Source organism: Onychomys torridus, chromosome 7 (assembly GCF_903995425.1).
Source record: "Onychomys torridus chromosome 7, mOncTor1.1, whole genome shotgun sequence".
NCBI classification, from domain to species: Eukaryota; Metazoa; Chordata; class Mammalia; order Rodentia; family Cricetidae; genus Onychomys; species Onychomys torridus.
Window position 1 is genome coordinate 3231347 of NC_050449.1, and position 26553 is coordinate 3257899.

General features: G+C 41.6%; 1 protein-coding gene across 5 annotated transcripts in view; it reads left to right on the forward strand.

Annotated features, from left to right (window-relative positions):
* Pdgfd (platelet derived growth factor D) overlaps window positions 1–26553 on the forward strand; it is a 225821-nt gene that overhangs the window by 191303 nt on the left and 7965 nt on the right. For 3 of the 5 annotated variants that reach the window (XM_036191666.1, XM_036191669.1, XM_036191670.1), the window contains 3 exons: window positions 2032–2094; window positions 6982–7180; window positions 19740–19954. In XM_036191666.1, the coding sequence (XP_036047559.1) occupies window positions 2032–2094; window positions 6982–7180; window positions 19740–19954 (477 nt within the window). Of the gene's footprint in view, window positions 1–2031; window positions 2095–4429; window positions 4475–6981; window positions 7181–19739; window positions 19955–26553 lie in introns of all 5 variants that reach the window. The other 2 variants (XM_036191667.1, XM_036191668.1) reach the window with 1 other exon arrangement.

Genomic DNA, 26553 nt, shown 5'->3' on the forward strand with positions numbered 1-26553 from the left:
CCTACTTACCATGTAAGATTCCAGGTCTTTTGACATGTAAATTTTCTAACCCCACCTCCTCTTCAGGTACAGTTGCCTGCCACCTTCCAGTTAACTGAGCAGAGTGATAGCAAAGAACTCAGATGACTTTAATGATTTCAAGGTCCTTGGGAGAAGAAGTGGTGTCTTACTTATCAACCTCACTTTAGAGACTACACTCTGACATAGTGGGTAATTCACAAATGTTCCATGAACAAGTGGAAGGAAAACTGTAGGATCTACAAATTGCCTTGCCTGGTACTGTGGTTTGGGTATGGCTGGAGTGTGAACCCAGAAGCTCATGTGTTGGGCAGCTTGTTTTCCTGGTGACAATTGTGTAGTTAAAATTTAAAAGTTGGGGCCTCATGTGATTTCCTTAGGCCACCTGGGATTAATTAATGTAGTTCTCCAGCCTCTGGACTTCCTGTTTCAAGATGTGCTGTCTCCCTCTCACACAGGCTTTCAGGGTCTTATCACCTGCCCTTAGGCCCTTGCCTGAGGCCTAATAAACATGGCTGCCAAGTTTTGGACTTTGGGGACTTCCAAAACTTTGAACTAAAGAATTTTTTTTTGTTTCTCTATTAAGGACAGTTTGGAATATGTGGGTATAGTAATAACAAAAGCATACTCACATACCCAGCAGTGTAATCTCCCACAAAAACCCTGCCTCTCTCCCAGTGCCATCTGCTCATCTGCTTCCAAGAGGCTCCTGTAAGCCACAGTCTTCCCTTGTTTGGATGCATCTTTCTACTATAGGTCCTTTCTGTTCCCTGTGTCCACATCTCACATATTTGCTGTTTCTTTCATTTTATACACTGAGGTTGGATTAAAATAATGGTCAATGATCAATAGCCAGTTGCCTTCTCCTAAGCTCATATGTGATCCAGTTCTCTCTAGGTAAGCAGCTGACATTTCTTCAATGCCAACATTTATACAGAAATTAATGTCATCATGACCACTCAAAAGACCTCCATGGTACAAATGAAATTTAGAACTTATTCTCAGCTCTCATTCAGTAAGCATACTTAAGCAAATAAGCTTTCAGCCTTGAATCACTGAATATGTCTTAACATCGTCAGAAAATGCCTCAAACTCAACTCAGTCTGGAAGAAATTACCAGGATGACTTATTTTAGCAGAAGTTCCTTGTGACATGTAAAAATGTTAAACTCAGGTCTCCTTGTGTGTGTGTGTGTGTGTGTGTGTGTGTGTGTGTGTGTGTGTGGTTTACTAGTGCTAGAGTAATAAATGTTAGTGAAAAATGAAAGTAGCATGAAGATGGAAGATAAGTGTGCCTTTGGGAGAATGCTTCCTGTGAGGGCAGTAGCTACCACAGATCCTCTTGCTCTTGTTGGAGATGACTCTTTTAGGCTGGCTCTGTGTCTGCCTGCTGTCAGACCCCCAGTCACGGTCTTCTCCGTGCCATTCGTTCTGACATTTGTTAATGGAGTCTGGGACAGCCTTTAGAGGTTAATCTTTGAAAAGATCATTGCTGTTGATGACTGGCTTAGCAGGTGGAATTGAACATGATTTAGAACCTAGCTTAAACCAAATGGACATCAAAAATGACAAGAATTATTCTTTCTCTGGATTAAGCTCTTATTAAATGACAGTTATAACTACATAATTACAACATTCAACTCCTGAAACAGCTCTGCAATTTAAACTCCCTAGCCCATTACAGATGGAGAAGAGAAGAATTAGAGGCTCAGAAGGTCACTCGAGGTCACACACCAATAGATGGCCAAGCTGAATTTGAACTTCTGTCTGTACATTTTCTATTTCTCCTATATTTATATGACAACGTTAGCACAGTTGTCCACGTTTAGAATGCAACGGGTTCTTTTGGACAGATGCTTCATAGAAACAGTGACCTGCTTGTTAATAGTGGAGTCCTGTTCCTGTTTTCACTTAGTCGGGATGAGGTTCAGAATGCTGAGATGCTGCAACCATGGGCATAGGGAATTGAACAGACGGGTGACTTACTACTCATGGATGTGTCTTTACCTTCCAGGAAGATTTCCAACCTAAAGCAGCCTTAGAGACCAACTGGGAATCAGTCACAAGCTCTGTCTCTGTGAGTAATTTATTATCTGTTGCCAGTGAACTGCTGGACGATATCAGGTCAGCCTCTGAGGGACCTCAACTGTGTTAAGAACTCTGGTAGTTTGAGCTCCTCCATTTCTCTCAGGAACACACCCTGTTGGCTGTTCTTTAATGCTTACATTTTCAGGGGTCTTTTCAGGCTGGGAACATCTCGGTGTTTACAGTAAGATGACTTACGTGAAAACTAGCCATGCACAGTGCTTTGAGTGGGACATAACGCACATCTTACCCTGCAGCTGTAAAACAGTTCTTGTCTCATTTTGTTTCCTCCAAATTTAGTCATTTCTCAGGATCCTGTCTCTTTATCTGCTTTGTATGGGAAGAATAGATCTTGCCTTCACCAATCCTGAATGTAGAACTTAGGCAGTAATAAAATACAAGATAATAAAGCCAAGCTCTTCTGAGCCAGGCCTAAGCATGGTGAGCAAGTGTCTGTAGGTCTAACATGGGCCATGTATGTGGCTGAGTCAGTGTTGCTGTTTTTAAGCCAATGCTATTTTTTCTCACTGAAGCAATGTGTTTGCCTCGATGGCAAAGTTTCAATGAGTCTGCATTCTGTGTCTTTTGGAATCCCCGATGAGGTTGATCAATTTATATACACACCCTGTGCCTCAAGAGCTCAGGGATCATTGAAGAAGAGGAAGTAAGAGCATTGCAAAAGCCAGAGGTAGTGAGTATTTTCCAGACATGATAAAGCACCACAAACATGAACCAGCAGCAGCTGTGATTGCATGCACAAGTCCTGCACACGATCAAACCACACAAAGTCCCTTGTGGGTGGAGAGGCCCGTGGAGTCTCCCCCTAGCTGAGGAGTGATCAGTGGCTTCAGGAGAGTGGGAAGTCAGTTCTCTTGAGGACCGTGGCCCCTGACTGGCTACCCACAGAGTGGCTTTTCCTACACCTGAGAATACACAGCGGCACCAAGTGGACTGGATGGGTGTTCGGTCTTTGTTTTTGTTTTTTTTTAAATAAATAATTTTTTCCTTATTATTATGTGTTTTAAATTTTATACATCAGCCATGGGTTCCCCTGTCCTCCCCCCTCCCGCCCCCACCCCCACCTTCCCCCAGGCCCTCCCCTCCATTCCCATGTCCTCCAGGATCAAGGCACCCCTGGGGATTCATTTAAACCTGGTAGATTCAGTACAGGCAGGTCCTGTCACCTCCTTCCAGACTGAGCAAAGTGTCCCTGTGTAAGTCCAAGGTTCCAAACAGCCAGCTCATACACTAAGGACAGATCCTGGTCCCACAGACTGGATGCCTCCCAAACAGATCAAGCTATTCAATGGTCTCACTCTTTGTTTTTTAAGAGCCTATGAAATCGGGAGGAAAAGTGCTGAGAAAATAGGGAAGGAGTTAGAAGAGAAAGGATGAGGAAGGAATTAAAATTCAGGTAACTTTAATTCAATTAACATTGTAATTTAGCCTCATAAATATATAATAGAAGCTCAGTGAGACCACTTCCCATACGTGTATGAAATTATCAAAAAGTTAAAACCAGTAGTGCATTAGGGACTAGACAGGAACAGAGTTCTGAGTCTCACTGTGCTTAGCTCAGTGGAGGTGACTCTGTCAGGTGGAGGACATCAAAACGAGGCAGGCACCGTGGAGGCGTTCCTTAGGGCATGTATCAGCCTGTGGCTAATGACAAATGAGGATACACCAGTGGCCTTTGAAGACAGGGCTGAGGGCTGAAGGACTCTCCAGCTTCTTTTCCATCTTACTCATGGTGGTTCAGGGTGGTCTGATTACTCCTGCTCCAAGTGCAGGGCGGAAACAGTGTACATGGCCTTTACCTAATTAAGCAGAACCCAGGCTTTTAAACAGGGGGGGAGACTGGCTTATCCCTTTGGAATATTTGGCAATGTTCAGTCCTGGTCAATATTTAATGAAAACTTCTGGTTTAAGATCTGAGGCTTTAACCCTATTGGAAGAGCAAAAGAACCAAATGTTCTGTTTGTTGTTTCAATTAATTTTCGGTAGTATACAGGGAGAAAGAGTTTCAGGGATACATACTATATAGACGCTGTGCATTTTGCTCTCATTCACCCCTGCTGCTCTCTTTCACCCTCCTCCTTCGCTGTCAACCTTCCGCTGTGAAAACTGTTCATGCTTTTTAGATCTGTTTAGAGTAGTAATGTGAGGGATCACTAGACCAACTAGCAAGTTCTATGTCAACTATATTTTGTTTTGTTAAAACTAGTTCAGAGGTTATTTTCTATGCAGTAGGCATGCTTTTGTGGTGATTTTAGTTCAATTAACATTTTAATTTAACATTCTAATTTATCTTTATAAATATGTAACAGAAGCTCAATGCAACCAAATGTATGGTGCAGCTGAAGGAGATACATGTAAGTGGCTCTTTCAAAACTTTTAAATCTTCACTTCAGAAGCAAATATTCTTGTAGGTTTATTAATGTGTTCTTAATTATCATCCTTTGTCTGTCAGCTCCCTAAATGAAACCTGGAAAACACCCACAGATCTCATACAGAGGGACAAGTCTCAATTTTATGTGCGGTTTGAATTTTCTCCCCAGTTCAGTGTTAGAGGGGAGTCTGGCCTCTCAGTTCACCCCAACTCTGTTCCAGGACTGAGAGTCCCTTAAGAGTTTGTTCTCAGAGAAATGTCTGTGTACACAGCAACACTCCAGGCACTGTTGAGAGCCATCTGAGAATGCATCTTGCAGCCACTTTTCCAAGAGCTGTAGCAGGAAGCTTCTACTTGTGTGTCAGTGGCTTGGTGGATGGTCTTACTTTTATTTCAAAGCTTTTAAATGCTGCCAATCTTATAATTTTAGTCAACTCATTTTGACTTGTGGGTTATTAGAAAAACATTGTGATATAAGTTTAATTGTATGGTGAATATGAACCACTGAGGATGGAGCAAATAATTAGTTGTCCATACAGGGGAGTGGAGACTTGTAATTACAGTCTGACTTATAAGTGTCATATACCCCAAGCATATTAGTATCAAGAGAGTTGTAGAAGACAAAGGCATGTGTCTCTATCAGAATTCAGCTTATGTCACACACACACACACACACACACACACACACACACACACACACACACCTAATTTAAAGAATTAGCCTGTCAATAACTGAAGGAACAGGGGCTAGGAAGATGGTTCCACAGTTAAGTTGCTCTTGCAGAGGACCCAGGTTCAGTTCCCTGTACTCGCTGTGGTAGTTTACAAACAATCATAGCTCCAGTTGAAGCTTTTCTGACCTCTGTGGTCACCAGGCATGTGTCTATGTGATCCATATTAATGCATGCATGTGATGCAAACATTCATCTCATATACATAAAATAAATAAAAGTAAGACATTTAACAAAAAAGAATGAAGAAAGCAATATGACTGCACCTGGATGAAGTTTTATTTATCATCAGCAAGCTGAGTATAGAATGTGTCTTTATCTTGACTCAAACTATTAACAAATCCCTCTTAAGTCATGCATGACAAATGACAAGTGACCAGATAAACAATTGCTTCTGTACCTGTGTGGCCTTAGACAGGTAATGAGAGCCCATGGTGGGAAAGGATGAGAACATCTGATGTCTCATTTTTACAGGGCTGTCTAAAAAGGGACATAGTCACCAATCTATCTCCTGTCCCTACGGCACTTCCCAGCTCCCACATCTCCCCAATCCTCCCACAAAGCATAAATGAAAACTGCTCCTGAGTCATACCCATACCATGATTTCATTAGACTATAGTTTCACCAACTGGGGTGCAGTCCTCTGAAAGTGAGGGATCATGAGTCATTCACAGACCTATGAGCCGTGAGTGTTGAAGAGGGAGGAGTAGAAGGACAGTGAGTGGAGGACAGTGAATAGGAGCACTGGTGTGTGGCTGGAAGCTCTGATGCTGGTTCTATTTGTCTCCTACTGTTCAGTTTTAAGAAGGCAAGTTTTCATTAATTTCCACTTCCCTTTACTGATAGGAAATATTTACCCATGGGGAGACCTTAGTTGTTTGATAGTTTCTTTAAAGATGTCTAGATGTTCATTTGAGGCTGAGTTCTTCCTATTTCCCTGTTAATGGGTCATGAATTTTCACAGAAATGTTTGACTCATGGCTTATTTACCTCAAGATTGTACAAGGGTTAGTGGAGTGCTTAGAAACTACATGAGAATGTTTTATTTCTGGCAAAATACATAGTCCCTTTTTGGACTTTCAAAGGTACTGTGTTCATCATTTAAATAATATTCTGAGACCTTCCTAATGAAAACTGAGGTCACTGCTAAGCTAGAGCAGTTTTTTCACTTTCTTCCTTTTAATATGCTTCCCATGTGAACCTTGCTCTCATAAGTTAAGAGAGCCAGTTTTAGGGCTAATTATCTTGTTGACAGTAAATAAGTTGGTTGAAGTGCCAGATATAAAATCAGAATGTCTCCAGAGTGCAGTCAAATTCAGCTCAGACAGCATCTGCCATGGGAAGTAATGTGGAAAGGGAATGGGACAGAGCCCAGCACGAGAGAACAGATCATAGCATCAGGAATTGCTTGAAAGGAGATTAGACTTTAATTCTATTGTTAATTAATATATGGATGATCTGGGACTAGGAACAAAGAAATCAGATGTCAATTTTTGTATTCTACTTAGCCTATATCTTTTGAAATTATCTCAGCTCAAATGAACTGAACATTGTGTGATCTTCTTGGCTTTGCCGTCCATAAATGCACATGCTATGTTGTGTATTAGAGTTAATATAACAGTTCAGTGCCAGCTTGCCATGGTATAATATTTTAATGATATATTGTGTTTCTATCTGTGTTCCTTCAGAATGTTTATATGATAGTTATATTTCAGCAATGGACCCTTTCTAAGTACACTGAGCTGTATGTCACTCTTAGGAGGTGTCCTATCACTCTCCATCAGTAACGGACCCTACACTCACTGCTGATGCTTTGGACAAAACAATTGCAGAATTCGATACTGTAGAAGATCTGCTTAAGCACTTCAATCCAGAGTCTTGGCAAGATGATCTGGAAAACTTGTATCTGGACACTCCTCATTACAGAGGCAGGTCATACCATGACCGGAAGTCCAAAGGTAAGAAAAGTCTTGGATGTTCTTCATCAAGTAAGTAAGAGTGTTCAAAGTAATAATAAGAATCTGTAGCATAATATATTTAATTCATTCAAGTCTGATGAGTATTATCAGTCCATTATCACACCTGTATGTCACAACACTTTCAAATTAAGTTGTGTTTTGTCCAAAATATTGTTTGTATATGACTAAAAAAGATCGACCATAGTTTGGAGACCTTATAAAAAGTATCTATGGCCTAAAAATATGGTTCAGTAGGTAAAGAGCTTGCTTCACAGGCATCAGGACCCGAGTTTGGATCATCTGAACCCAGACAAAAGGTCAGATGTGATAGCACACACCTGCACTTCCAGTACTGGGGAACTGGAGAACAGCAGATCTCTGGGCTCACTGGTCAGCCCCAGAACAGTGAGAAACCCTGCCTCAAAAAATTAAAATAAAACAAAGAGTTAGAAAGTGATTGAAAAAGACCCCTGGCATAAACTCTGGCCTCCACATGCACATTCATATATGCCAGCATACACAGACACACATGCACATAACACACAACATAAAATAAAAGATCCAGGCTAGCTTCCTATTCCTTGGCAGGTAAATTCTGATTTTGCAGTGGAAGAAGCCAAAGTCAGGCACTCTGTATGGATCACCTGCCGGAGACAGCAAGGCTAGGTAGCAGTGAAGACATGAGCTTCCTGGTCTCTGGTTTATACAAGTGTTGTCCCCGTGTCAACTGCTATGCTTTTCTGACAGCTGTCAGTGTTGGCTTAGTGCAGGATTGCCAGTGTTGGGGCCAGAGGGTTGCTGTGAGCAGCTTGGCCTCCGTGGACCAGTCCAGTTCTACCCATCCAATGTTGGTTTGCCTAAACATACACTGCGTGCATATTGAGCGTCTCCTCCCATTCTTCCCTTCTCACACACCCCCCACCTACTGGTCCTCAGTTCATCTGGCAGTTGCTTCTACTGTCATGTTTTCTGTTTATAAGATCTTATGTACTTATATGAAATCTAGAAGCCAGAAGTGAAAAAGAATGTGAAATTTGTTTTCTTGGATTTATTAAGTTAATATGATTATCTGCAATCCCCATGCTTTTTTCCTGAGGCTGACAATGTTCATTCTTATCCATATCTACTATGTACTAGGCACCTTGTGTGACTCACAGGCTGAGAAGATCAGGGTTCCAGAAGAGAGTAAGATCTTATGGGATAGTTTGAAGGCATAGCTAAGCACATTTCATTGTAAGTTTGAGGGAAAAAAATAATGAGAGAGGAACAGAAAGGAATGCTTATACAGAATATTTGAGGACAAATAGTAATTCTAACACTTTAAAAATCAGTTATGTTGTATATTTATCACACAAAAGACTGACATAATCTTAGAGAATGTGTGTTTAGGTATGTAACTCCAATAATCAGAGAATAGCATGGCTAACTCCAGTCAAATTCCTGTTTTGTACTTGCTTTATTCGATAAGATTTGTTATTAAGTTCTGCTAACAAGTCTCATAGGGTTTGTGTCACATGGCTCTGAAAGTGTTCAGCCAAGACATGGCCTGTTTCCCACACTGTATAATGTCAAGGGTGTTTCTAGGCTCAGAGCCCAGGCTGCTCCCACACAACCCATGAGAATACTGAGCCTGAATGACTAATTATTAAACTTTTGTCAGGGTGTTCTGCTCATGGCTTAGGTCATAAATCTTACATACTAAGCATGCACCATGGAGGAAGGACTTAAGAGGTGCAGGTACCCCGATGTATGGAGATGCACTATGTGTGGATCTGAGTAACAACAAAGGAAAGTCCTTGGGGCTCAGACTGGATTCAATTCAAAGATGACATTGGTTTTATTTAAGGTGTTGCTGTATTTGTTGGGCCTCTGCCAGGTTAACCCAAAGGGAAGTACAATAGACCTAGGTCTTGAAAATCCCAGCAGAAAACATTTTTAAAACATTCTCAGACACAGAATCAGAGACATCAGACTCTGCCCTCAGACATCTCAGGGCAGTTCTTGATGCCTCTTCCCACAAATACTAAAAATCACTGAGTGGCTGGGCAGTGGTGGATTTAATCCCAGCAAGGTAGATCTCTGTGATGAGCCCAGCCTGGTCTACAGAGTGAGTTCTAGGACAGCAAGGGCTACACCAAGAAACCCTGTCTCAGAGGAAAACTGCTGAGTCCTCCTTTTTTCTGTTTTCTTTCTTTCTTTCTTTCTTTCTTTCTTTCTTTCTTTCTTTCTTTCTTTCTTTCTTTCTTTCTGAAAATTATGTTGTATGGGAGACAAGAGTCTCAAATTCAAATCCTAAGCTTATGAGGTTTTGTGATTTTTTTTTTCTTAAATCACTGATCTTTCTTGTATCTCTGGTTCATATTGGTAAGGTACATATCAGCTGCTTGTAAGGGCTATTCAGAAAGCCCTGACAAGCCCCAACCATGTGGCACTTGTTCAAGAATGTTTAGCTAGCTCTACCAACTTCCAGTTCTGAAATATGTGTGCATCACTTCCTTGGTGAACCCATCTTGTTCTTGTTTGTTTGTTTGTTTTTTGTTATTGTTTTGTTTTTCGAGGCAGGGTTTCCCTGAGTAGCTTTGTACCTTTCCTGGAACTCTGTTGCCCAGGCTGGCCTCGAACTCAAAGAGATCCACCTGCCTCTGCCTCCCAAGTGCTGGGATTAAAGGCGTGTGCCACCACTGCCCGGATCCCATCTTGTTCCTTACCCTGTCCCTGCTGTATCCAAAGTTAGGAGTACTTGAGACACATAACACCAAACACAAACAAAACATTGGCTTTTTTAGGGAATAAGCAATCTAGGAACTTGTATGAATCTTAACTTTACCCGAATCAATAATTTTGTGGGGTACATTATGAAATACAGCTGCATAGGCCCACCCCAGATATGTTGGCTCAGAATCTTTGAGGGCAGAGGCAGGGGCACAGATGTTTTTCACTGGCTGTTTGAGGAGTCCTGAAAGTCACCATGAAGAGAGCATTCAGCCCATATATCTAACGTGCATTTCATACGTGATTGGATATTGATGAATTTCTGAAGTGCTGAGGATTGAACTTGGGGCCTTGCGCACACCTAATAAATAGTCTGCCCCTAGCTCTCCTCTCCTCCTCAGTCCAGTGTATTTCTAAAATCTGTGGAAATCCTCCCACAGACAGAGTGTGTCACTTTGTTAAGAATGCCTTTGGTTACAGGAATAGTTAACCTTGACAGAACATTCAAGGCAGTGTTCTACTTGGTGTTTGTGGCAAAGTGAACAGCATTTCTCTCCCTGCTGGTTTGGGTTCCATTTCTGGTCTCACGTATAAAGCAGTCCGAAGGCAGACTCATACCTCTCATCTAACCCTGCCGAGTTGCCACTGTCTGGCACTGAGTGAATGTGCTGGTCTGTCTGTCTGTCATCCACTGAGGCCGAACCACCTGCACAGATCACAGAGAAGGGAAGTCAGGGAGATATTTCAGTTGGTTTTTTCTGCCTTCAGAAAATACAGACCCAGGGCTTGCGTCTTGATGGTCATGGAGAAGAGTGTATAAGAAGTGAATACAGAAAAGCAATCATGGGATGGTGACCCCTCCTTTGAGATAAAACCAAAGAATCCTCCACTGTCACCATAAAACATGTTAATGATATTGTACAGGAAAAGAAGTAGACTTTCTTTTTGTCTCAAGGCAGGAGGTGCTGAACCTGGACCTTGTGAGTGCTAGGTAAGCATGCTTCCTGAGTTATGCTGCCCAGCCCACTTTTTACTTCTTATTTTGAGACAGGAATTCACAGAATTCCCCAAACTAGCCTTAACGTCACTCTGTAGCCCAGGAAAGCCTTAAAATTACAATCCTCCTGTTTCCGCATCTCTAATAGCTAGGATTATGGGATGGTGCAATCAGTCTCAGTGATTTTCAATTTTCATTTGCTGACTCATGAAGTACCTTCTCTTCTGGTTTTTACAGGGATCAGAAGTGGCATTGTTCATGGTTCGGAGGAGGATGAGTCTCGAAACTAGAATGTGAATAGGGAAAAAACACAATGTGATAAAGTATGACAAGCATCTGAAGCAAAGAACACATACAGTAGTGAATCAAAACCCATGTGTGTGTGTGTGTGTGTGTGTGTGTGTGTGTGTGTGTGTGTGAAGGTACAGTGTCACTCTGTTCCCTAGGCCAGCCAAAAACTGACAATATTCTTCCTGCTTCATCTTCCACACTTTTTGGATCACAGTTGTAGGCCACCACACCTGACACACAGTGAATATTTTGAAATCCAATATTATGATTTTCTTCTACTTTTTCTGGTGGGGGGAAGAGTGGGTGGGTGGACATGAGCTGGTCTTGTTCAGAAGAGAGCTTGAAATGAGGGAGAGGAAATCCAGGACCATTAACTCTGTTCAAGCCAGAAGTGCCATAGAGGCCCACTCTCCAGTTCCCTGATGGATAAGCTCAAACTCTAGCTACTTAGGGACAGGAACAGCAGGGAATATAAGTTAATAGCCCAACCTTCAGTCTTCCAGGGTAGTACAGGAGGGGTAGCATGTGAAATTGAAATCTGTTGGTGACTATAGCTCCAAAACCCATTTTTTGATCAATAATATCAATCTTATACTCCCAATATCACAGATGCACAAAAGTTAAAGAAAAAAAGTCTTCTCTAATTTGAGTTTCATTTACTTTTTCTAATAACTACACAAATGAGTATTACAAAATTAGGTAAATTATGTGGGTGTTCTTTCCAGCATCTGTCTAATGCCATCTAGCTCACTGCATGGCCACTGTAGTTTAGCTGAAGCTAAACTATGATTCATTTAAATGATGTAACTGTGAACTTAGGTGCAGTGTGTATTTAAGTTCATAGAATGGGATCAGACATTTCTACATTAAGAAGTAATCAGTCCTAGGTTATACTAAATTTGGATGTTAAGTAAGAGGTGACTTGTGGAGATTAACAATACAGATGAGAGCTAGCTCCTTGATTCTTAAAGGGGAAAACTTGTTTGTTCAAAATAACAACATGATGTCATAGTAATGCCCAACACAGTGGTAAAAGCAAAAGCCTGCCCACAGTTTACATGCTGTGATGAAATTATAAACAACAGCTGTGGTAAGCATGCTTGTCATAGAATGTGCAAGGACCTGAGTTCAACCTCTAGCCACATGCACATGCACACACATACATACATATACACACATACATACACAAACAGACACATACATACACACAGACTCACACACATACATACACACACCCATACATACCTACACACACACATCTCAGAGTGAGGAGAGTATAAAATATTAGCAAATGTGTTTGGCTGCTCCAAATTAGCAGTTTATGAGTTCTTTAGTAAAGTATGTTCCTCTCCAAAGAATTTGACAGCTTTGAACGCACATAACACCAAGGTTGGAATGTGCTCCTCCCCGTCAATATTTTAACATCCAGTACAGCAGATGCCTTGGTATTCAGTTCATTACAATTCATTACAAACAATACAGTGTGAAATACATGACTTTTACAGACCCTAAATCATTAGTTATTGTAACTTTGAGATCATTCTGAGGATCTAATATCAATTCTATTCTTTTCTTCATTCCATTTTTTTCTCATCTCTAAAAACATATGACTCATTTTTAAAATAAGGTAAATGATGAGCACAAGAAACTGAAGAACAGATATAATAAATGTGTCATATCAAGAAGTTTCCAAATATACTGAGGTAGGAAATATTTGAGAAGCCAAGTGCTTACAGCTTTCTCTAGATGCTGATTTAATCCCTGGTTGAAGGTTTTTTATAAAGCCCTTGACTGATACCAGCGAGCACTGGGCAAGCCAAACTTGAAATGGTAGTTTCTGTAGCCCTCTGTGTAAGCTGGACACTCACAGGCACAGGCGACCAAATACCACAATAGATTTCCTTTTCTAACAAGTCACTTCCTGAAACACCAGACAAGAGTTTTCAAAGTATTGAAAGTGTTTACCATCAATTCTGAAATATAGCAGAAAAGAAAAAGAAAAGAAAAGAAAAGAAAAGAAAAAGAAAAGAAAAGAAAAAAAGAATGCTGGTGGTGCGGATGAAAGCTAAAAAAGGACTTTGGAGCCAAGTGAATCTGTGTGCAATTCAAACTCAAATCTTCAAACAGTAGCTTTGGGGAGATCATGCCTAGTTCTCTGTTCCCCCCACATAGGTAAAACAGCTATGATTATATCTGCACTTTGCAAAACTATATAGGGATGGGACAGTCACAGGATATCCTGCACTTAGTCACAGGTCCTCAAATGGTACTTGGTATTTATGTGAACCGCTTTCAAAGCTCTGTGCAGAACTAATTCCTTCTCTGAGCTCTGTGCTCTCCCCTGTAAGGATCTGAGGTCATGCAGTAATCTGGAGAGTCTCATGCACAGTCTCCAAACACTGTCACGTTTTAGCACACTTACTAAAAGTTTACAGAAGAATTGCCAAGTACAAAACTCACTAGGATACTGCCTATACCCATAAACTTTCTAGGCCTGTTTTGATCATTATTTCCTCTCTTAAACTTTACTTTTTTTCTTAAGCTCTCATTCTTTTGCTCTCTTGACCACCAAGATTTATGAGACATGACCCTGCATATGAGCATATATGTTACAGGAATTGTCAGTGCTGGGAGACTCAACTCATTCAGTGTCTTTCCTTGGGAGAACAGTCTAAGTCACATGAAATCAAACTGAACATACCTAGCCATGGCCCCTCTGATATTTAGATGAAGATGGCCATGACCCTCCTCTCCTCAGCTACTTCTGCGGGAAGGTGATTCTGTTTTCAGCCTGAACTCATTTGTCTGCAACACTAATGTGGGTCAGATCTACCGAGAGCTGAGATTTGGACCTGGACTTCAAACACTTGAAATTCATTCAAGCTAAATAAATGCATGGCATGAGAGTACCATCATTCCTGTTTTTGCAGAAAGAGAAACAAATTCAAAAAGGTTCACTGACATTGTCTAAGTAGAGAGCCATGTCATGAACCTGGCTTTGCTGGCTACAAAGCTGTTGAGGAATTCATTGGTGTTTAAAAGCTTAGAATCATAGGCTTAGGGATAAGAAAGAGGGATGTGTTAAAACCTCCCCTATGCTTAAGCAGACCTTCATTTGTTTTCTTAATTTTCATAGATGGGCTGCATACATCTGCCCAGATAGTGTTCCCAGGGGCCAGAGACTTGCCTGGTAATGGTGTCAATATTCAAGTCTGATTCAGTGCCTTTCAGACATCCTGTTATCTATAGTCATTTGCTAGAACATCTTGGATGACAATCTACTATGTGTAGACAAGTTCCTTTGTGTCTGCATCTTGGCATCTAGAAACTGGAGATAGTAATATCCAAAGTAAAGGCTTATCTTGAAACCAGTACATGTGTGTGCAAGAAACCAATACAAGTGTACAGGGGCTCAGAAACTTCCCACATTGCTTCATGACGTTTTTGAACCTTAGAAATCAGCAACAGACTGGTGACAATTATTGTGTTGTAGGTTAGTTTTTGTAGCTACAATGGTAAATGCTTCTAATTTTTAGGATATTCAGCCTACAAAAAGAATTATGAAACAAAACATTTTATGGTTTTACATTTAAAAGATCTTAATTTCGGGGTTGGGGATTTGGCTCAGTGGTAGAGTGCTTGCCTAGGAAGCGCAAGGCCCTGAGTTCAGTCCTCAGCTCTGGAAAAAGAAAAAAGATCTTAATTTCTTCTAAAAACCATGAAATAACTGTGAGGTTCTTTCCAATTTTTAATTGATCTATAAAAATAATTCTCACAATTAGGGCGTGATTGATAGAAGGGGCGACCTGAAAAATCACAGTGAGATTGAAAAGCCCATGAAGTGGATAGACTTCTCCTGAGGAATTTATGAACCTTGAAAAAAACTGAGAGGCCCTGGTTGCTTGTTATAAAAATCCAATTACTCATTTGTTCTCTCACCTCCTATCCACACCACAGCATCCGTGTCTGCTACTGAGCTCTTCCTACCAGGTTGCTGTGATGGTCCACATTAAGCAAGGGCCGTGATCCTCAACACTACAGGTGGGCATCTGAGAGGCAGCCTTCTTGAAGCCAGGCTCTGGATGCCATGGCTCTTCATGCAGCTATCTCCAAGGAACAGCTGATTCTACAGCTCTGATTTCTCAGCTCTTGTTTATCATCTTTCAGACCACTTTCTAGGTTAGGTTATAGATAAGAGCTTCCAAGGATATGAGACAGTAATCTGATTCGAATTATTTCTCCCTCTGTGGAGATTGGAAAAATTATGCTTAAAAGAATATGAATAATTACTTCGATTAATTCAAGTAGTTGTTATTGAATATCAATTTTTTAGAGAAAAAAAAAAACCTGGCGTAAAGACAAGGTGTATTTTCTTTGGCTCTACCCTGCACTAGAGGATATCCTGTGGTTTTAGAAGAAAATCTTAAATGAGCTGTGTCTGCTGCTCCCATCAGGACCTACACAGTATAGAGGGTAAATAATGATGATTAGTCTGCTTTCTTAAACCTTTACAGGTCACTGGAAGAGGAATTAGAGATGTTAAGGTTTTAGGGGTTTTTTGTCTTTTCTTAATTTTTCAAAGATTCTATCTTCTCCACCATGAAAGTAAGCTCATGTTTGTGCTTAGTTTGTATGGAGTTTTCATGCAGTCATGTATGAGAATGTGATACAGTTTCTGGTACTAGTAATCTAATTGAGACAAGATGGCTTCATCTCCCCCACACACACACCTAAGCCCTCATCTATTAGAAATAGGACAAAGATGTCCATTCATATCCCCATTCTAGCTTAGAGATAGAATTCTTACCACAGCTCGAGTAACCTGCACTTGGGTTGCACTTCAAGGCCAAGGCTGTAGCAGGGAGGTACTTCCTAACCTTTACCCATGGGCAGTGTCCTACTCTGGATCACTGTGTCCAGAAGGACCTTTGCATCTTGGAACCTTCTTACCATTTCTAGAAAACTGTCCATGCATAGTAGCCAGGCCTTAACTGAGGTTAAAGAGTCATTAAAAAAAAAAATGGAGAGAGTCAAATTAGAAGGGAAAGCAAAATTAGCATTGTAATACCATGTCCACTTGGGTGAAATAAAGGCAATTAGATGAAAGTGATGAACATTTGCATTTAGCTTGGGATATCCTTGCTGCTCCTTTGCTGTTCAGCCACAGAGATGGAAAGCAAAGAGGAAGGGCAGCCCCTTCTCTAGTCCCCAGGGAGGCTCACACTGGAGTGCACCTTCCAGCTAGAACACCCGAAGCCTTGCGTTCTCACTCTGTGTACTAATTTGTACTCAGTCCTCTCTGACTGCAAACTCAATGTATAATGCAGAATACCTGTGATCCAACTTTCACATCGTTTGCATCCAGTCTGAAAAACCTGTTCATTGTCATTCTAAGCCCCTCTGTGGTCTCTATCCCCTGGTGAGAGCTGCCACCCAGTGACTGACACATTAAACTGACAGCCTTGTAAATCTCTTCCTGTGACAGTGGAAGTGAGAAGTGCTTGGCCAGAGAAACGTTTCTGCAGCATGATGGTGTCTTTCCAAGGGGAACTAGACTTGTGTGCTTTACCTAGATTGCTGAAGGAACCTAATGGAGAAGGGAGGCTGCAAATTGGCTTAGAACCCCTGCATGTGAGGGTGGAACCAATGACTACCCCAACTTCGGCTCAGCATCCTTCAAAAAAGCCTGATGCCGGTCCAGTGATGTTGGTTTTCTTCCTTCCCCCAGTGGTTTCTCTCCATCTGCTTGTTGGGAAAGAGGCTATGGACCAAAAGAAGCCAGGGCATTGACTGCAGCTTTACCATGTCCTCTTCACTTCCATTATTCTCCTTAAAAAAGTGGGGAGCAAAGAAATGTAGTCATGTGTAGAGGTCACTTAGCACAAGGCTGCAGTAAAGAAACAGCTCAGTGTGTATATGCCCTGTCTTTGCCTCTGTGGGCATCATGAACCTACCCACCCCCATGCTAATTTCATCTCTTTTCTCTTCTGTTGGACAAATACATTGTCATGATTACTGGCAGCGGATTTGGCCCTCTACCTCAGCCTGTTCTACCAGCCCAATAATGCACAGGCCAGCATGAGTATTTATCTCAAGGTGACACTTGTCATAGCTGACTGCTGCACTTCTTAATCCATTTATGCAGTCCCTCCTCCTTTGCTTGCAGTGGTTGGCAGGGTTTTAGAAGCAATAAAAGTGGTCCCTTTCCCAAGACAGAGTTCATTCAATTTAAAGCTGGATTGATTATAGCTAAACTTATGACATGTCTTTACAAAGGAAGAAAAACAGCAATAAATTATGTACAGTGATTATTTAGCATTTATTGAGTCCCCACAGTGTCCTGGGCTCAGCATATAACAGCTAGGAATAAACCGCTGCCCTTGAGAATCAAAACACAGCTGTCTATCTGAAAAGGTATTCAGGGCAGTCCATCAATTCAGGTGCCATTTAACGCCCATACAAGGGTCACCTGACCATATGGCCACTCAGTCTTATACAGTGAAGTTTTGTGACTGTATGGAGTTAATGGACTCTTAGCCCAAATCTATGTTATGTGTTCTCTTAATTTTCTTTCTCTCAGAACCATTTTACTATTATCCTTGGCTTTTGGTATATGCCCCAGAGATCACTCCTTCCTGCTTCTCAAACAGTTTTGTGTTAAGATGAAGGCTGTTACAGAAACTAGGGTGCCTGGCCAGCACCTGTGATGTTTCTCTGCAGTAGCCTGGCTGGTGCACAGGTGCTAAGAACGCTTGACAGGATTTTCTTCTGTTAATGTACAGTTACTTGGGTGTGCACCAATCAGAGAATTCAGATATAGATGTTTGAGAATACCTTTTAAAATGTAAGTCATGCAGCAATCACGCAAGTAACTGTTTATAGCTGTCTTGGTTTCTGTTCTGGTGCTGTAGAAAATACCCAAATGGCAATCGATGTGGGAAGGAAGGTTTTGCTTTGGCTCAGGGGATGACCTTATGGTCCATCATTGTGGGGAGCCACAGCAGGAGGAGCTGGAAGAGGCAGCTGCTCATACTGCATCAGTAGATAAGAATCCAGAAGCAACAAACGCCAATGCTCACATCACATTTTTCATTTGATGCAGTTCAGGATCCTTGATCAAGGAATGTTTCCACCCACATTTAAGATGAATCTTACCTTATCAGTTAACCTCACAAGAGTGCCTGGAAACCTGACTGCCTACAACACTAACCATCACAATGACTTAGATCTGAGTTTAGTGTAACACTCTTCATTCATAGAAATCCCCATACAGCATACTCAATAATTATTTATAAAGAGAGAAGTAGAGGAGAAAAGCTGGCATTTTCTCTTCTTATTTTAACCATCGACTTTTGTTTTGTTTTGTTTTGTTTTTGTTTTTGTTTTTGATTTTTTGAGACAGGGTTTCTCTGTGTAGCTTTGTGCCTTTCCTGGATCTTGCTCTGTAGATCAGGCTGGCCTGGAACCAACAGAGATCCACCTGCCTCTGCCTCCTGAGTGCTGGGATTAAAGGCTTGCGCCACCACCGCCCAGCTTAACAGGGTTGGAGATTTAGCTCAGTGGTAGAGCGCTCACCTAGCAAGCACAAGGCCCTGGGTTCGATCCTCAGCTAAATAAAAGAATAACCATCAACTTTTAAAGGGGGAAAAAATACAGGTGGAGAGAATCAAGTGAATAGAGACTATTAACCAGCATTCCTCATACAACAGGTCCAACATGTTCAACCTTCTAAATAGCTAAGTGTTTTAGAAGAGGAAGCAGGAGCTCCAAGCTGTTAAACAACTTCCCACTGAAAGGAGACATAAGATTAAAAACTCACATTCTCACTGAAGAGCAAGACACTACTGCCACCTAGGATTCGATGCACACACGCACCCTGTTAGCCTTACCATACCATTCTCACTAGTACTTTGATTGGCTTTGGAATTAAAATAAAAAATTAAACCTTTTTCTTTGTATTGTTTATATGTAAACAATTCAGCATCAGAAATCATTAGACAACATTAGAGGAAAAACCTCCTAATGTCCCCCTATATGATTCAGATTAAATCTAATAACAGCTGGGATTTGGGGTGTGTTTGTTTCTTAAGACAAAGATAAAAGCAATTATTTTAAATTGCCAAATATTTCATTTTCTTACCTCTGAGCCATTTGGTTGTTTATTTCTTTTTTTCTTTTTGCATCATTTTTTAAGGTACCAAGCAAGGCAAGGCCTTGTGCACATGTCTGTAATCCTAGCACATGGGAGGCAAGTGAGTCAGGAGTTGTTATTTTCAGCTAGATAACAAATTCAGGGCAAGCCTGGGCTACATGAAACCTTTCTCAAAAAAGTTAGACATGCACAGGTTATATGAAATTGAGCCAAGATTAAAATTTCAGGTAATGATTTTGTTGTTATTTTGAAGGTCATATAGGATCAAAAGAGAAACAGAATTTTTCCAACCACAGTAAGATCCCAAGGACAAATTTTACACCTGCATTAGGTTTATCTCAGATCAGAATCTTTGCTTATGCTTCTGTCTACTCATGTGCTCGCTGCCTGTGTGTCTTTGCCCACAGTGGACCTGGACGGGCTCAACGATGATGTCAAGCGTTACAGTTGCACTCCCAGGAATCACTCGGTCAATCTCAGGGAGGAGTTAAAGCTGACCAATGCGGTCTTCTTCCCAAGATGCCTTCTTGTGCAGCGCTGTGGGGGCAACTGCGGTTGTGGAACTGTCAACTGGAAGTCCTGCACCTGCAGCTCAGGGAAGACGGTGAAAAAGTATCATGAGGTATGTCCTCTCCAATGTCATGCTAGGGCTGTATACAGCTATTTTATCCACATCCTCCTGCATTTGTGAGGTCATGGGAGATGATGGTGTCACTTAACATGGGTGCTCAAGGGGCTGAAGGAATAGCTTAATGATTAAGAGCACTTGCTGGCCTTACAAATGTAGTTTCATCTGCATCTAACACTAGTTCCAAGGATCCAGTGCCCTCTTTTGGCCCCCACAGGCACTGCACATGCATGATGCACATACATACATGCAGACAAAAGGCTCATACATGTAAAATGAAAATAATGAAATTTGTAGAAAGAAACATGGTTGGTCAGTTGTTCATCCAGTCAAAGGGTGGTTGAGAGCTAAAATTCTATTTAAGCTAAGTGCCTTGGCTCAAGGGCTAATTCCAGCCTGAAGAAGGGATTCCTAGTTTCAGCCTTCCCAGTATGCCATGTGGGTAGACAACTTAAATTATATAACTTCGTGTATTGATAGAGACTTTTCAGAGCCTCTTTAGTCAACTTGTAAAGAAATTTGGTGTTTATTTACAGGCTATAACTGATAAATTTAGGTGACTGCAAGAAAATACTAAGGGCCAAATTTTCATTCAGTGGAATCATACTTGTAAAAAAAAAAAAGCAAAGAGTAAAAAGTATAAATTGTCAGAGACCTTTTCATTCTCTAAATGTTGAAGTAGTTTCCACTTGTTTTCCTGGAAATGCTTATTTTTCCTAAGTAGTATTCACTGCTACCTGGAGATTTAGCTCATGTAAAGATCAAGATCAGATGATACAAAGTAAAAGAGAGCAATGTTTATAACAGTGAGAATGCATTAGCTCACTGAGCAGCTTGCCAGTCATGCTGTGTAGGGAAGCTCTGTTGTATTCAGAGGTAGTGATCCAAGGCTGACAGCCTGGAAGGAGATGGGTCATCCCTGCAAATTCATTTAAAAATCCTAACATGTGAAGCAGATGTTGCCATTGGGTAGCTTTGGGTCCTAAGGGGGTGTTTTATGGTCAGTAGTACTTGGTGGCTGTGGTAGTTTAAATGTAATTGGCCCTCACAGCTCAAAGGGAGTGGCACTATTAGGAGGTGTGGCTCTGCTGGAGCAGGAATGGCCTTATTGGAGGGAGTGTGTCACTTTGGAGGCAGGCTTTGAGGTCTCGTACATGCTCAAGTATTTTAGCCCACTTCCTGTTGCCTGCATGTCAAGATGTAGCCAGCACCACACCTGCCTGCACACTGCCATATTCCCAGCTGCCATGCTTCCCACAATGATGATAATGGACTAACCTCTGAAAATGTAAGCCACCTCAATTTAATGTTTTTTGTTTGCTTGTTTGTTTGTTTGTTTGTTTTTAATAAGAGTTGCCATGGTCATGGTGTCTTTTCACAGCAATAAGAACTCTAACTAAGACAGTGGCTAATCATGAGGACCTGAGTCTAAAACCCAACAGAGCAAAGGAATACATAGACAGTCCCTAAAAATAAGACTTGCACATTTGCAGGTTTAGGAGCTGGGCATAGTGGGTTAAGTTTGTAATCTCAGCATTTGGGAGGAAGAGGCAGGAGAATTTCTGCAAATTGGAGGTCAATCTAGGCTATATAATGAGTTCCAGACCTTGATCAAAACAAACAAACAAAAGATAAAACACTAGCTTTCAGGCAGGTACTTTTGTGGTGGTGGTGGTGGTGGTTGTTATGGTGATTTTCTGTCCTGAAAGCAATGAAACACTAAATTTTAGGTAACTTCTGGAGGGGGAGGGGAAAAACTGAGCACAGTGGCTAAGCTCAACTTAGAGAAGCAGAACTTACCATTTACACCCACACAAAAAAATGTTTTCTTAGTCTTAAGAATAGTTGGCTCCACCCCACTGCTTTCAAAGGAAAAATAAAAGCTGTTCTCATATCAATAGAGTGCTATGCCCCCTGTTCATTATGTTTTATTTGTGTCTGAACTGATGAACCCTAGATTGGAGGTTGTCCTTCAGTCTTAGAATGTCAGTTTTGTGATGTTTACCAAAAAGGGTAAATGTAGGGCTCAGTAATTGGTGGGAGCTAAAATAATCGAGGAATTGGTAAGATCTACCATGTAGTGATTGTGAGCAACTGTATACAAGCCTGACTTTGATGCATTTGTGGACTGCTTCCCTGTTTCCTTTTATCCTGACTCTGGGGGGAGAGGTTTCAGCCCTGAATTTTTTCCCCCATTCCTTATTCTGGAAACTCCCAGAATGAATGCATCATCACAGACAGTTGGGTCTGTGTAATCTGAAGCATCTAGATACCGTTCTTTCATTAGCTTCTCTATTGTCTCTGTTGGCTGTAACAGCCAGCCTCAAGCTGCTTCTCACAATTAATAGAGAAAGAGGAAAGCCTTGCTCCCTTTGAGGTACAAAAAAACGGCGTTCTTTTGAGCATGCAATGGATAGCCTCTCATTCAAACACGTGTCATATTATCTTTACAGCTAGGGCTCTGCAGAGTCCTATATGAAATGACCCTGCCAAGCTCAGGACAAATGCCCCCAACAGCATCAATCACTCAGTGACTGCACACCTGAAACAAACATGCCTGTCAACTTCCCCTCCAGCTGCTGAAATGCCCTGAAATGTGTCCTGATGGTAGCTGTCAGGTGCTCTGTGGGGAATGGCAGAGAGCTTCTTCTGGTTCCAGAAACTGGCATAGTTGTTCAAACTATGTTCATTCATCTCATTAGGAGGAAGTGTAAGCCTTTTATTCTATTAGTTCTGTGCTTGTATTCTTACCTCTGCTACTTTAAAGGCAGTTTCCCCAATCCATGCTTGCAGCTAATGAGATGTGAAATGAGTTTCTATGAGAGATGATGGCCTTAAGGGATTAAGAACTTGTCACATATCGATCCTGTATGCTTCTCCACAAGTATTTCAGTGCTCAACAATCAGAGATAAGAATGTGACTAATTAGAAAGCTCTGGGTGAAGCCAACGTTGCCACTGTTTACACGGGCCATGATACTTCTTTTGTAGTGGGGTGAGCAGTCTTCAGTGCAGGACAGTGTTACTTCTGCTTTCAGACTTCGGGATCCATAGGTGACAGTGCTTCTGTGTAATCCTGAGGACCTGAGTTCAAATCCTTGGCACCCACCTAAAACCTGGGTGTGATGGCATGTGTCTGTAACCCCATCACTATGGCAAGTGGAATTGGGGGATCACTGGGCTTGCTCACCGCAGGACACCAGAGGTCCTCCTCTGATATCTACATATAGATGTCCACAGGCATACAAGACACACACACACACACACACACACACACACACACACACACACACACTAAACATTTTTTGTTTTATAGGTTTTCTGATTTCTCTTCTTTCATAGCATTCCTCCTATTCATCTTTGAGCATATAGTATAAGATTGAAAAAATATCATTTCCTCTACTCCTTCTGAGTTTGTGACTGAGGCCACCCTAATAAGAGAGATAGTAACAGAGATGCATATAGATGTAATACATTTCATATGACACAGGAGCCATTATAAGGAAATGAAGGCCCTAACAGATCAGCCTGTGTGGAGTTCTGTGTAGCAGGTTTGGTGGAGTGTAAGTCAATGCTGACAAGCAAAGCCCTCTGGCTGCTCTATTCAGTCTTCTCTTTTGTCCCTTTGTCTCAAAGATGACAGTGCTTTTTTCATCAGAATAAAAAGGGTCCACAGCTCACAAGAGGGCCTCTTCTTTCATCAGGATACAGGGCTCACATGAGGTTTTCTCATCCTGCTTCATGGGGTTTATGACCTATTTCACAGGAGACAGAGTGGCTGTAGGATGAATTCTGTCCTCCCAAAAATAAAACTGGGAGTGACTCTTTAAAAATCAAAGCCTAGTTCATCCAGCAACTGATGGGAACAGATGCAGACCACAACCAAACATTAGGCAGACTAAGGGAATCCTGTTGAAGAGAGGGAGAAGGGATTGATTATAGGAGCCAGAGGGGTCAAGGACGCCACTAGAAAACCCACAGAACCAACTGATGTGGGCTCATAAGGGCTCACAGAGACTGAACCAACAGCCAGGGAGCCTGTATGAGACTGAGCTAGGCCCTCTGCATATATGTTACAGTTGTGTAGCTTGGTCTTCTTGTGGGGCTCCTAATAGTGGGAGCAGGAACTGCCTCTGACCCTTTTACTGGCTTTTGGGACCCTACTCCTCATACTGGGTCACCTTGCCCAGCCTTAATACCGGGAGAGATGCTTACTGCAACTTGATATGCCATGTTTTGTTGATATCCATCAGAGACCTGTCCTTACCAAACAGAGATGGAGGAGGAGGGGGTAGGGCGTGGGAATAGAGGGAGGGCAGGACTGTGAAGAAAGGAGGATGTAAAAGAAAGAAATAAAAGCAAGGCTCAGGGCTGAGGCTGTAGCTCAGTGGCAGAGTCCTTACCTGGCATACATCAGGTCCTAAGTTCAATCCCACTACTGCCAATAAATAACAATAATAATTCAATGATATTATTTCAAATCTCCTCTTCATAATGAACTGTGACTATATGCCATCGTTTATCCTCTAGGCTACATTCAAAAACTTAGAAGACAGTGACAAATTTATTAATTTTATTTGCTTATTTTCTCTGTCCTTCCCCTACTGATACTGTCATGATGCTGTGAATTAATCAAGGTTCTCTAGAGGAACAAGAGTGATAGAAGTGGTGTGTGCGTGTGCATGTGTGTGTGTGTGTGTGTGTGTGTGTGTGTGTGATAGAGACAGACAATGACAGAGCCGAGAGACAGAGAAATAGAGAGTGAGAATTTATTGAATTAGTGTGTGTTTGGATGCCCCAGCCATCCCAATCTGGCACCAAACACCTGGAGGGTTCCTGGACAGCAGATGTTCCTTAGTCAAACCAGGAAATGGAAATGCTGCTCTGATATCCACAAAGAATAACAGCACAGTAGCGATGCATAGGGATAAGAGTGCTTAAGTGTGAGCTGCTAACAGAACAGGATGCAGTACTTAGGGTGTGTCTTCACGAGTCAACTAAGGCAATCAAATCAACCCCTCAGTTTAGGATCCCAACATATTGATTTTAGTATAAGGCAAGTTGACACTAAAACCAAACATCACACATTAGCTTAGCTGCCTGCACTGTTTAATAAAACTTCCCACGGTGATGCCATGAGCTCTGCATATCAGCGCAGCCCAAGGCAGAGGGGAGAGAAGTTCCTAGAAAGATATGACTGCCAAGCATCTGACATGTGCATAAGGCAGAGAGAAAGTGAATTTTTTTAATTTAATTCCATCTTAAGTAATTAAAATACAAATTGCCATGTGGGCCAGTGGTTATCTTGTTGTATAGAGCAAAGACCTTTCTGTTGCTAGTACATTTATGGCGGTGGTTCACAACCTTCCTAATGCTGCAACCCTTTAATACAGTTCCTCATATTAATGTGGCCCCCAACCATAAAATTATTTTCATTGCTACTACTTAGATATAATTTGGCTACTGTTATGAATAGTAATGTAAATTTCTGTGTTTTCTGATTGTCTTAGGTGACCCTTGTGAAAGAGTTGTTTGCCCTCAAAGGCTTCATAACATGCAGCTTGAGAATTACTGATTTATAACATTTAAAATCTTCCTTGCCTCGTTGTATAATAATACAGAACTTTATGTTTTTAAACAGGCATCTGATTATAGTGTGAAGGCTTTATCCCTAAAATACAGGCTTCTTGAGAATCTATTCTGGAAGAATGAACAGCAAGTTATAAGACACAACAACAAAGAAAGGCTCAAAGGAGGAAAGAGTCCACAGTACAGTACTGGGAGGTTAGACCTCCACTGCAGATTTAGAGGTGTACTGCTCCTTTTTACGTGTTTGAAACGTGTTACTAGAACAACTTACACTCAACAAAGCAAACCAAGAACTAGGGGACCAAGAGCACAGACCTCTGTTCTCTGCCAGAGGGAGCCGTGAGGTTGAGGTCATGAATGCAATTAAAGGCAGGGAAAGGCAGGGGAACTTTTGATATCAATTTCTTGGAAACAGCATCCATGGAGCACATAGGGAACCTTTCTCAACCTATGGAGGTGCCATGAGTCATGCCTGTTTCCCTGCTGTGTGAGAGGGAACCAGGGCAGGTAGAGGAAAGACATAGGTTCAAGCTCTGCCCAGCCAGGAAGCAGCTAAATGCTAGCCAAGGAAATCCCTTACTCACAGAGAAGCACGGGACTTGAAACAGCATGATACCCATTAGCTGTTCTACTTTTTCCTCCCTCAGAATCTCTTATTAAAATTGTATGAGCAATATAAAGGGATTGGTGATTAAAGGGACATATGATTGGAAAGGAATAAAGATACGGTAGAGATGCTGCATGTATAAACAGCTCGTATAAAAAGGGAGTTTAGTCATTTAGTCATTTTCAGAATGACAGTCATAACATTTATGCTTCTTTCCATGTGAGGATGTGGGTGATTGACAGCATCCAAAGATTGTAAACCACAAGGCAAGTATGGACAGAACTATGAGAGCCAGTGGCCCAACTGTCTCTAGACTGACTGCTTCCCAGCCCTGCTCACTCACTTGCCAAGTGAAAGGACTCTTTGTTCCAATACTACAATGTGTGGACATCCCTTCC